This window comes from Corythoichthys intestinalis, chromosome 7, assembly GCF_030265065.1.
Source record: "Corythoichthys intestinalis isolate RoL2023-P3 chromosome 7, ASM3026506v1, whole genome shotgun sequence".
NCBI lineage: Eukaryota > Metazoa > Chordata > Actinopteri > Syngnathiformes > Syngnathidae > Corythoichthys > Corythoichthys intestinalis.
Window position 1 is genome coordinate 27,564,555 of NC_080401.1, and position 13,288 is coordinate 27,577,842.

At 39.2% G+C, this 13,288-nt stretch overlaps 1 protein-coding gene across 4 annotated transcripts in view; it reads left to right on the plus strand.

The window, feature by feature from the left end:
- The window catches only part of jak1 (Janus kinase 1), a 67,447-nt gene extending 61,783 nt beyond the window's left edge, over window positions 1-5,664 (plus strand). For 2 of the 4 annotated variants that reach the window (XM_057840292.1, XM_057840293.1), the window contains 2 exons: window positions 139-249; window positions 503-5,663. In XM_057840292.1, coding sequence (XP_057696275.1) covers window positions 139-249; window positions 503-616 — 225 coding nt within the window. In that variant the 3' untranslated portion in view covers window positions 617-5,663. Of the gene's footprint in view, window positions 1-138; window positions 250-502 lie in introns of all 4 variants that reach the window. The other 2 variants (XM_057840291.1, XM_057840294.1) reach the window with 2 other exon arrangements.
- Window positions 5,665-13,288: the final 7,624 nt, after the last annotated feature.

A 13,288-nucleotide genomic window follows, 5' to 3' on the forward strand; every position in this document is an offset into this window, starting at 1 on the left:
GAGAAGAGTTATGTCATTTTCCTTGTTGCCACTAGAGGGCAGTGTATCCACGCAAATCAGGTGTCTCGTTAAAGTAGCTGCCATCTTATTAAAATCTTTGACAGTACAGTACTTAAGTAGTTTCTATTCATTTTGCAGCTCTTCTCCAAGATGATGCGATCCTGCCAAGGTCAAATGAGCATTGTTCATTTGGTCGCTGTGCTGGAGGAGGGCAAGAGGTTACCCCAACCGGATGGCTGCCCTAAACCAGTAAGACACTTTTGGTTCGGTCTCTCGACAGCCAACTGATTCTTTACAGATTGTTTTAATTGATGTGCTTCTGTCCTTTGACTGTCCTTTGGAAAAGTGCTGCTAATTATTCCCATTGTGTGTCGAACTGTCTCACTAATGAGGACTTGGCACTTGATAGACTCGTCCATAGGGCTCAAAATGTATAAATTTATTGGATAAATGCTAAAAGGGCTTTCATAGCACTGTTGCTGAAACCGGTGTGTGCTTGCAGGTGTATGACGTGATGCGCAAGTGCTGGGAGCACGCCCCCGAGAAGAGGATCACCTTTAAGCAGCTCATCGAAGAGCTGAGCAACATGCAGGAGCAGTTTGGCTCTTCCGAATGAAGCCCACAGCGCGCCGTTGCAGTACGGACGCAAACCCAGACTTCTTCTTACTAACCAATATGTATGGCCTCGCTTCCTTCAGGACACTCTTCTCCCATATTTGATAATATGATGGTCAGCGGCGTCCAAATGATCTAAGATCTTTATCAGGACCTCATCCATAGAGCCAATTTGCTCACATCAGCCATTTTGTGTGGTTGAATCTGTTTTGAGTTTAACTCTGAGACCTCTTTGATGGTTGTGGAATTTCATCATAGATCTGCCAACCCTCAACTGCTAATGACAGACAAAAAGTAAAACAAAATACTGATTTGTCCTTTTAAGGATTATTTAGCTGAGCTGACGATGTCATCTTCACGAGCTGATGAGTCGTACGTACTTTTATCGCACTTCTTTTATGTACATTCTCCTATGCAAGATTGACATTTCATCATTGATTTTAGTTTTTGAAGTTATTTTTTCAAAAAAAAAAAAAAAAACACCAAAACAAAAGACTGATAAATTGCACCTTACTATTTAGTTACTTAGTTACTGTGGCATTCTCAGTTGAAAATCTGTAATTGTACTTTCATTTTATTCTGTATGTTGGATGGTTTGAGTAAATCTTGTATCTTATCAATGTGACAGATCAACAAAAAGGACACACTTGAGTCCACATTTTAATTAGGAATGTAAAAGACAATTCCTTCTGAAAACATCAAATGGAAGATAATATGTCAACTGTCCATAGTTATAGAATTGGAAAAGAAATAAAATCATTGCCTTCTTAGCCTTTCAAAAGGCAATGTTCTCATTTCAAAGATACACACGGGGTGTATGTGTAGGCTATATGTTTTCAACTTTCCCTGAAAATACAAAGTGATATCAAATGAACTAGTAAATTGTAAAATATATCAGATCCCATAAAAAAAAAAAAAAAAAATCAATAAAAGCCTTATGTTTACAAAGCCTGGAGCACAGACATTCTATTTCTGATCTTAAAACATACTTACTGTAAATGCAGAACTGCAAGAAGCAAAGTTTTATTTATTTATTTGTTTGTTTGTACTATATGATCGGCCCCACCTTACGAATGTAACATCATGGATTTGGGGCGCTCTGTTGATGCAATCAAAATGATATAATCCTTGACACAAAATCTGACACAAAAGAAACAGCAGTTTCATGACCATGAAGAAAATGGAGTACGTTCAGCATGTGCAGGTTTCTGTCTACTTTTAAAAAACTAAAGGAATTTTAAAGTCTCCATTACAATTCAATACAGCGAGACGGTTATCTAGACCTGGGGTCCCCAACGACCGGGCCGCAGACCGGCGAATTTGGTACCGGGCCTCGCAGAAATAAAAAAATAATTTATTAACAACTGCATTCTGGCCGATTGACTTTGGCCTGTGCTGCTTAACACACCAATATCTCTGTCTTCTCTAGATATACAACTACAGGATCGGAGGTCTTCATAGAAATGCATTGATTGGACTGTTAGCAGTATATCTTGTTTTGTATATCTGTGTGCGCTTGGCCTTGATAATAACGTAGTTCGTCGGCCATCACATTTGTTCCCCAAAAATAATTAGCCCCCACACTAGAATGACCGAAAAACAGACATATTTGGACAGCTTTTTTACAGGGAAAAGGGAACCTGACGAGCCAGAAGATAAGCAACCTCGAAGAAAACAAAATCAATGCTACTTCCCAATCACTAAAGACCCACGAACTGCGAAGGAGTGGATTCGTGACCCATATGTGAATAAACCCAGTGATTCGAGCATGTCTGTGCAACAGAAAAATCAGCTTGTAGAGATCACCAATCATTGCGACTAGGGTTGTTCCGATCATGGTTTTTTGCTCCCGATCCGATCCCGATCGTTTTAGTTTGAGTATCTGCCGATCCCGATTTTTCCCAATCCGATTGCTTTTTTTTTTTGCTCCCGATTCAATTCCAATCATTCCCGATAATTTTTCCCGCTCATATATATTTTGGCAATGCATTAAGAAAAAAATGAATAAAACTTGGACGAATATATACATTCAACATACAGTACATAAGTATTTGTTTATTATGACAATAAATCCTCAAGATGGCATTTACATTATTAACATTCTTTCTGTGAGAGGGATCCATGGATAGAAAGACTTATGACTTTGTATATTGTGACTAAATATTGCCATCTAGTGTATTTGTTGAGCTAGCAGTAAATGATACTGTGGCCATGCCCAAATGCATGATGGGAAGTGGAACCATGACTGTGTGTAGTGCTACCAATTGATATATCTTCTCTGCGTTGGGAAATAACATAAGGTGTTAAAAGATCAATTGCTACCTTGCCTCCCCACATTGCTTCCCATGATATTTCTAATCGTAGGGGGCGGGATTGTAAGGCTTTAGCCAATTAAAAAAAGGCTCCAAAGGCTGCCAAAATTCACTCTACTCATTTTACGCTGCCTTTTATCTCTCTATATAGGTAAAACGGCGCCATTACACATTGAGCGCGACAATGCGTGAGTGGGTCGTGCAGCGCATGCATTAATTGCGTTAAATATTTTAACGTGATACATTTTTTTAAAAAATTAATTACCACCGTTATTGGGATAAATCTGATAACCCTACCTTAAGCCTAAACTAAAGACTCTGGATGAGTGTAACATATTATGTCTGTAACGTTAAATACAATTAGAAAACGCTATAATTAAAAAATATATATATATATATATATATATTAAAAAAAGGCATGGCCGATATTTTTTGCCGATTCCCATACTTTGAAAATGACATGATCGGACCCGACATCTCTAATTGTGACCTTAAATGTACATTTGAGATAACAACTCTACCGAGGTTCTGGATTAAAGTCATTTCGGAATATCCTGACATCGCTAGGAGAGCACTGAAAACTGTGCTACAATTTCCAACATCGTATCTTATTCGCCCACTCTCCCATCTCGGGACCATCTCGTCTCCACGAAACAAGCTCAGGCCTCCCACTGATTCAGCGGGTGAGTTGTATTCTCCCTGCACTTATTAACACGACGGGGCTTAAAACAAATTTTATTTTATATTTACTGTATTCTGCCGCACATTGGCGGTGTTCTGACAATTTTGCCATGCGTGTAACGTGAAAAATGACCGCGAATGTAGCGATTCCAAAGTACACACTACAAACTGTCTTTAAAGAAAGGAATATTAACTTAGGTTTGCCATGTTAGCTGCACACAACAACTGCACGCAGCTCTCTCACTTAACGACTTCGCCAAGTCATTAAGCATTAATTTACGCCATTTTCGTGTTGCACATGTACTGTATGTTTATGATGTAGATAGTTTTTTAGCACCGTTGGATAACATTGAGAGTCCAATTGAATATAAAAGAGGGCTTTTTTCACCGCCACAAAAGCTTTGGAAGAAAATTTTTATAAGGGTGCAAAATTTGACACCGGTCCGTGAAAAAATAGGACCCAAATCACACCGGTCCGTGGTGGAAAAAAGGCTGGGGACCCCTGATTTAGACAAACAGTATGTCATATGGCACAATCAATGCGCAACTTTTGTCTGTTACTGTTTCACAACTAATCACAAGACTCATAATTCAACAAATTCAAAGGTAGTGTATTATTTTTAATGTTATTTTTGCAAAGGAGGATCTACTCAGAGATGGGTAGTAACGCGTTACATGTACTCCGTTACATTTACTTGAGTAACTTTTTGAAAAAAATATACTATATAGAGTGTCTGCTAAAGACTTACAGGAATCACTGGCACATTCCAATATCTCAGTGCACGCAACCATGTATATGTAAAACAATGGCCAAGAATGGTGTTCGTGGGGGGGACTCCACAGAAGAAGCTACTGTTGTCTAAAAAAACATTGTTGCTCGTTTAATGTTCGCAAAAAGGCACTTGGACACTCCACAGTAGTTTTGATGAAACCAATTTTGAATTTTTTGGGAGTAACACACAACATCATATGTGGAGGAAAAATGGAACAGCTCACCAACATCAAGACCTCATCCCCACTGTGAATCATGGTGGAGGGAGCATCATGATTGGGGCTGTTTTGCTGCCTCAGGGCCTGGACAACTTGGAATCATTAATGGAAGAATGAATTCACAAGTTTATCAGGATGTTTTGCAGGAAAACCTGAGGCAGTCTCTCAGACAGTTGAAGCTAAAAAGAGGATGGATGCTGCAACAAGACAATGATCCCAAACACAGAAGTAAATCAACTTCAGAATGGTTTCAGAAGAACAAAATACACGTTCTGGAGTGGCCAAGTCAAAGTCCAGACTTGAAGCCCATTGAGATGCTGTGGCATGACCTAAAGATAGCGATTCATGCCAAACATCCCAGGAATCTGACTGAACATCAGCTGTTTGTAGAGAAGAATGGGCCAAGATTAGTCCTGATTGACGTGCCACACTGTTCTGAAGCTACAGGAAGCGTCTGGTTGAAATTATTGCTGCCAAAGGGCGAGCCATAAAATATTAAATGTGATGGTTCACTTACTTATTTTTCCCCCTTCTGTCATTGTTTGCATAGTATCCTCATTAAAATATGAAAACCTATAAATGTTTGGGTGGTTTTAGTTAAAGCAGACACGTTTATTTCATATGTGTGATTTTAACAAAGATCAGATCACATTTGATGGTGATTTTATGCAGAAATGTGAGAAAATCCAAAAGGTTCAGATACTTTTTCAAACCACTGTAATTGATAGGCAAAATGATCAATGCAAAATAAATCAGTATTGACTTGTACTAACTTTAATATGTATTGGTTTAGCCAATACACCGTTCGATTTAAACTTTTGTTTTCAAAAACTACTAAAGAAACATTTTTGAAAACCTCCTGAGTAAATGTCTGGATTTTAGCAGCAATTAAATTGCAATATTTGAACATAACCTAAATTATGTTAACATACACAATAAATACAAAATATTTAATAATCACTTGACTATCCAGGAACACAAAAAATTTAAGACCGCTCAACTTTGTCTAAATCAGGGGTCCCCAAACTACGGCCCGTGGGCCGGATACGGCCCGCCTCCACATTTGGTCCGGCCCCCCTGAACAATACCAGAGAGCATTTTGATTTTTTTTTTTTTTTTAATGATAGTGTTATTTATTTCCTGGCTTTTTTCTGTGAAGAACCCAGAGAGGGTTATTTGGTTATTATCTACTTAATTAATAGTGTTATTATTTTTTATTGTATTATATTATTTTATATTATATTATTTTTATTTTATTTTATTTTTATTTACTTAAGAATCCAGAAAGGGTTATTTGATTGTGGCTTTCTGAAAAACAATAAATATTTGGTCACTCCTGCAATCGTCACACTTTTTCAGTTACAAACTGATCCCGGCCCCTCATCAGAGAAAGGAAAAGTAAAGTTATGTGGCCCTCACAGGAAAAAGTTTGGGGACCCCTGGTCTAAATAAAGAAATTAAATATAACTGAAAAAACTTCGTCCGGCAATAACAAAAATAAATCAAAATTTAGCCTTCCTTCAGGTAAAATACTACTGCTTTTGTCCACATCTTAACAAAAAATGAAAGCTCCTTCAGGCTGCTGTAAGGCACATAAATAAAATAAAAATGAAAATTGGGGTGAAAAGGGTTAACCTCGGTTCATTACATTTCTCGCAGTTTAATTAACTTTAACAGTAGAAAACACATACAGGAGGACACTTCTCTCAAAAGCAGCTTTCTGCTCCAGTTTTGCAGGTTAGCAAGTTGACACAGTTTAATGTTATGCTAACTCTGATGCAGGTCGGACTTTCAGCAGTAAAATTAGGGATGTGTTCCCCACCTCCACAACATTGATGTCTTTTTACATATAGTGGCTGCTGGCTGAAAAAAACCTAATTTCCTTACTCTTCAAAGGGGGTGGAGGAGGTAGCATGTTGTCGTATTTCTGTCGGGGCTGTTAGTGTGTGTGTGTGTGTGTGTGGGGGGGGGGGGGGGGGGGGGCTCAAGTCATCAGCCAATCAAATACTGTATACGTTTCAGGGGAAAAAATGCCACATTTAGCAAGGCAAGAGGGGTAAAGGTAAGTCTGAACATAATAAAAATGATTCACTTAATAATGGCAGGGTCAATTCTATCCTTACAACATATGGGAAGACTATCTAAATTGGTTTAAAAAAAAAAATTAAGTCATTATATAACGCAAATAAGGTTGCATAAAAGTGGGTAGGGACAATTTGAACATCCTGAAAAGTTGGTAGTGTTCTGTCCCTACAGTCCCTATGCAAACCCACACCTTTGACTGTATCTAACACAAATTGCTGACCCCTACAACCAATTATTTGTAAAGGAAACTTGATCAGGGGTCCCCATACTTGTTTTTTATATCACTAACATGTAAACTAGCTTTAGCCTGGGATCGTGTGCTTTGGTCAGATGGGACCAAGATTGAGCTTTTTGGCAACAAACACTAAGTGGCGTGCCACGAAAGATGCACATGCTGAAAAGCATCTCATACCCACTGTGACGTATGGGGGTGGGTCAGTGATGCTGTGGGGCTGTTTCGCTTCCAAAGGCCCTGGGAACCTTGTTAGGGTGCATGGCATCACGAATGCTTTGAAATACCAGGACATTTTAAATTAAAATCTGTTGCCCTCTGCCCGAAAGCTGAAGATGGGTCGTCACTGGGTCTTTCAGCAAGACAATGACCCTAAACATATGGCCAAATTTACACAGAAATGTTCACCAGACACAAAATCAAGCTCCTCCATCTCTGTCCCCAGATCTTGTTTTGTTGGCAAAAGGGGGTTGTACAAAGTATTAACACCAGGGGTGCTAATAATTGTGACACACATTATTTGATGTCAAATAATTATTTCTTTATGTGGGATTTTTCCCCCACTTAATAAATGCACTTGTATTGAAGGTTGGATTTTTCTCTTTTTTTCCATTAAGGTCCCATATTATTTGAATGAAAAAAAATATTAGAAGCTAAAAAACACATCTTAACCAAGGGTGCCAATAATTATGGAGGGCACTGTACAGTACTTCTTATATCTTTCACTGTGAGCAAAGGGAGAAAAGGAGGGCAGTTCTGAGGGGTAGGAGGAGAATAGGTCCTGTGGGAGTTTTACAAATACATGGTGGCATCTGATCAAACGCCCATGTCCTCCATTCCTCACCCACTCTTGCAATAGACAATATAAACGAGACAGTGGTTTTAAAAACATTGACAGAAAAGGCTGACCATGCTGATTCACACTCAATAACTCACACATGACTGGTGACATAAGCGTAGAAACAGCACACTCCAGCCCGCTGACTCAGCAGTTCACAGGCTCATAGTCTGTCGTTGAACCCACGCACTGGGTGGTCCAAGTATTTGATACACCTCTTCGTGTCATGGGCAGTTTGATATATATCCAAAAGACTTACATAAACTGGATGATGATACATATGTACAGTGAAGTCCAGAAATATTTAGAAAATCACAAAAGCCAGTCACGGTCAATATTGTACAACACAGTAGGGAAACTTACTTTAAAATATTTATGGTGCATAGTACACTAAGCAAGACAACATTATAAGGCTACAACAGAATACAAGAATGTAATGATAGAAAATGTTTTTCCCAGCGAACCTCAACAATGGTTAACAATCTTATCTGCTATTGCTTTTCGTGTTGCCATGGAGACTCAAGTGTAGCATTGTACAGTTCTATCCAGTAGCAAATAAATAATGAGCACAATAATATTTGTGAAAGTATATTAAGTACTACTGGGGAAAACTAAAAAGAACAAACCATAACTTGACGTATGTGAATTATGCAAATAAAATCGGAACTGTGAACATACACTATGGCCAAAAGTATTGGCACCCCTGCAATTCTGTCAGATAAAAGTAAAAGTTAAAAAGTTCTATTTTGGTTTCATCTGACCATAACACATTCTCCCAGTCCTCTTCTGGATCATCCAAATGCTCTCTCGCGAACTGCAAATGGGACTGGATGTGTGATTTCTTCAGCAGGGGGACACGTCTGGCAGTGCAGGATTTGAGTCCCTGCCGGCGCATTGTGTTACTGATGGTAGCCTTTGTTACTGTGGTCCCAGCTCTCTGTAGGTCATTCATTAGGTCCCCCCGTGTGGTTCTGGGATTTTTGCTCACCTTTCTTGTTATCATTTTGACGCCACTGGGTGAGATCTTGCATGGAGCCCCAGATCAAGGGAGATTATCAGTGGTCTTGTATGTCTTCCATTTTCAAATGATTGCTCCCACAGTTGATTTCTTTACACCAGGCGTTTTACCTATTGCAGATTCAGTCTTCCCAGCCTGGTGCAGGTCTACAATTTTGTCTCTGGAGTCCTTGGACAGCTCTTTGGTCTTGGCCATAATGGAGTTTGGAGTGTGACTGACTGAGATTGTGGACAGGTGTCTTTTATACCGATAATGAGTCAGGTCAGACAGACAGACAGGTCAGACAGACCTGTCAGACAGGTGCCATTAATACAGGTAACGAGTGGAGCCTCGTTAGACCTCGTTAGAAGAAGTTAGACCTCTTTGACAGCCAGAAATCTTGCTTGTTTATAGGTGACCAAATACTTATTTTCCACTCTAATTTGGAAATAAATTCTTTAAAAATCAAACAATGTGATTTTCTGTTTTTTTTTCCACATTGTCTCTCATGGTTGAGGTTTACCCATGTTGACCATTACAGGCCGCTCTAATCTTTTCAAGTAGGAGAACTTGCACAATTGGTGGTTGACTAAATACTTATTTGCCCCACTGTACACTGAAAACAAGGGAATTTAGTTTTAACGAAGTGTGTTCTTTGCAGTGTAGTCTCAGGCAGTTAGTTGGAATTTTATATGAGTGAATACAAATGTAATGTGAACTATGAGATAAAACTATTTTTGCTGATAAAGCAAATAATGCTTGATAAAGTCATTATACAAATACTGTCATCACAAATACACGTATAAGGTATAAAAAAATGTGAGAATCTCAGGAATAAAGTAATAATACAACAACATTAATGAACTTAATTGATGTTGCATTAATGTGTACGAATTTTGACATCACTGCTTTTTTATTGCTTAAGTCTTTTAAATAGGCACTAAATTTTCCAATATTTTGACCTGTTTCTTGCATAGGAAAGGTCGAATTGGGAGTGTGGCCTGGTTGAAGTGTGCTATCACAATGTATTTTTTAAAATTTGAGTTCAATCGAGTTGAAAAGTCAATCATTCGGGGTTTTGAAATTTGTTACGGTGTGACGTCACACTGCGCCTTATTATGCAAGTACCTGCACCCTTCGCTGCTTCTTTACACCCCCTAAAAGTGGAAGCGCCGAGAAGGCACGCAAATTTGTCGCCACTTCCTGGTTTAAACTGAGCCAGATCAAGTATTCGGTATAATGCAGTATTTAAATGTATAAATGTGGATTTACTGTGGTTTATTATCAGTGTTGTTTTGACGAATGATGCCTATAACAAAAATATTTCGTCAGCAATTTTTTAATGACGATGACGAGACAATAACGAGCTTAAAAGTGTTTTGGGAGACTAAAATATAAAGAGAACAATGCCAGTTTTGGTCTAAGGCGACAAAAAATGCGCATTAGTTTCCGACATTTTGTGTAGTTGGCCTGCATTGTAGCAGTGTCTGGTTGTGTCACTCATGTGATGTGCTGCACTCCCATCCCCCAACTCGCCAGTGTTCTCTCCTCTTAAGGTTTGCACACAGGCACACTGGTAATAATTGCTTTATCTTGGCCAGAGAGAATATGTAATCAGCAGGGTCCCCCCAGGATTGATAAATCTAAATTCAAGACTTTCAAGTCTGTCAGAATTTTTTTTAAACACACACACGCACACAATAATTACGGACAAAAAGAGGAGGAGGACAGGACTCAGACCAGCCATCTTCTGTAACAGGCTAGCCGATAGTGCACCTGCCAAGACCCCAGTGAACATGGCTAACTCTCGGGTTAAAACGGCGAAATTCACGTTCATTCGAAAGGCAAACCGAAATGTTTAAGCAGGTCCACTGGCTTCGCATGACCCATAAACTGCAATCTAAAGTATCTGGATGCAACTTGAGCCCCTATCACATACTCCAAAACAACGGGAATATCGCGGGACTTAACCGTGCAGCAGTTGTGTGTGAAAACAATTTCCCGTGTCGACTGACATGGGAAGCAGTGTGCGTGAAAGCAGGCGTTAAATTCCCAGGTCACAGCAGATGGCTGATGACTTAAATATCATAGCGGCGGCCAATGTAACTTCCTCCTTCTTCGCAGTAGGAGGAGAAGCGGTAAACAAACATCGCAATTATAAACATAGCAAGCTGGAAACAGCTAAATTAAACTGAAAACATGACCAAAATTAAAATGTCAATTATCACGTCAGGCCGGGCCAGGGTTCTTTCTCGCTAACTTTTTGAAATAACTATATATTTACGATGTATGAATGATAAACTAAGGAATACTTGATATAAAATACAAAATTTGGATAAAAAAAAAAGAAGGCGCTGTATGGTCATTGCAGTGCCAGAGCGTGCCTATACGCCCTTTTTAATCTTCCCCTCTGCGAGTCCGCAAAACCGCATCTGTTTATTTATATTTAACAAACTTTTCCAGCGTTATTTCGTTGTGTAAATAAATTTATAATGATCATAAAAATATGTAGTCTATTTAAACATTAAGAAAATGTGCGTTTTTTTTCTGCCAACTGAGAATTCGTTATAAAAGTCAGGCTTTTATGCAGACATCGTCACATATGTTATCACACAAAACGTGGGTCGGGCTTTAATACCCGCGGACCAGTTCGGGTCGGGCTGGACTTTATAGGCCCGATTTTACCTCTATCTTAAAGTCTTGATGAGCTTAAATTGGCTGCAATTACGAAGTCGGAAATGCTCCCTCCGGAAAAAAACACGATTTGACCAACATTATGTTTAACAAACTTTTCCAGCGTTATTTCATTGTGTAAATGCATTTATCCATCCATCCATTATCTTCCGCTTAGTCCGGGGTCGGGTCGCGGGGGCAGCAGCTTTAGCAGGGAAGCCCAGACTTCCCTCTCCCCAGCCACTTCAGGCAGCTCCTCCGGTGGGATTCCAAGGCGTTCCCAGGCCAGCCGAGCGACATAGTCTCTCCAGCGTGTCCGGGGTCGACCCCGGGGCCTCCCGCCGGTGGGACATGCCCGGAACACCTCTCCAGGGAGGCGTCCAGTAAAATGCATTTATAATGGTCATAAAAATATGTAGACTATTTAAACATTAAGAAAATGTGCGTTTTTTTTTTTTTCTGCCAACTGAAAATTCGTTACAAAAGACAGTCTGGAACAATACGCAATATGACCAACATTGTGACAGCTGATGCCGACCAAAAATCACGTAATATCCGAAACAGATCACCAATGGATTCATTTGAAGTATATGAATGGTGGTCTGTTTTGGTGTTCAGAATCCACAATACTTCTGCCTGCAAGGTTTTCGTTCCACCGACAAATGGACGCATTCCCGATGCAGAGGTGGATGGATTCTCTGTTTTGCCGGTTGTGGTGGTTTGGCACGCACGAGTTGCATTTCGATTTGTAGTGCAGTGCATCGTAAAAACTCTATGCGTCATCTTCGTTATGGATTAAAAAAAAAAAAAAAAAAAAAAAAACTTCGTCACGGATATAATTTAGGTTGCACTGAGATGTTCTCTAAAATTAAGACCACGGTGAAAAAATTCCAGACTTACAACAGCTAATTTAATACTTTTAATACCTTTAATAATGGGAAACTAAATTCAATGCTTTTTTAATACTTTTAATAACCCGCGGGTACCATGGCAATGTTGCTTTAGCCTTTAAAGGTCTGTGCTGAGTGATCATCACACATTAAATGTAACTCGTAGTGTTAGCAAAGCGTATGCCTTAGCATTAGGCTAATGCTAACTGTGAGTGTCATCTTAAACACTCCGATAAAAAAAAAAAAAATTCAGGTGGGTATAATTAATTGAAAATACTGTAATGTACTGATATTCTGTTGAGTGTGTATTAACAATCAGTTGATGCTGTCTTTGTATACACCCCAATAAGTACTTGGACTTCAATGTTCATTCAAAATAGTCGGACTTTATTTTTAGAATAAATATTTTAAATTTTATAAATGAAAACATTCTTGAGTAAACGTCGACTAAAGCTAGATGAACTTAGTCTTGAATTTTCGCCAACAAAAACTAGACAAGGTCAAACATTTTGAGATGACTAAAATATGACTAAGACGAATAAGTATTATCGTCCAAAAGACTGAAAGGGAAATAAAAAGAGCTGCCAAAAACGACACTGTTTAGTACAATACTTTTGTCTTTTTTTCCCCACAATCTCGCCCCGCTATTTGTCTTCTAGCCGGTCAAGAGGCAGTTTTCTCTGCTTGCGTACTGGCAAAAGTCAGCCTCCTCACCTGGTTCTGGATCAACTTTTTTTGCCCCCTAACCAGGGGCGAACTGGGACTAAAAAGCAGCCCTGGACTTTGACTCAGCCCAGCCCACAAGAATCGCTGTACGAAGGGAAACACAGACCCTCTAGGGTGGTCCGGGGTCATGCCTTCCCCCTGGGAGAATTTCTTTTTTTTTTTACATTTTATTGTAAAATACATCAATTTCGTGCACTTTGAGAGAAAAATGAATAGTCTATGAAGAACTACACATTGCATTATTATACA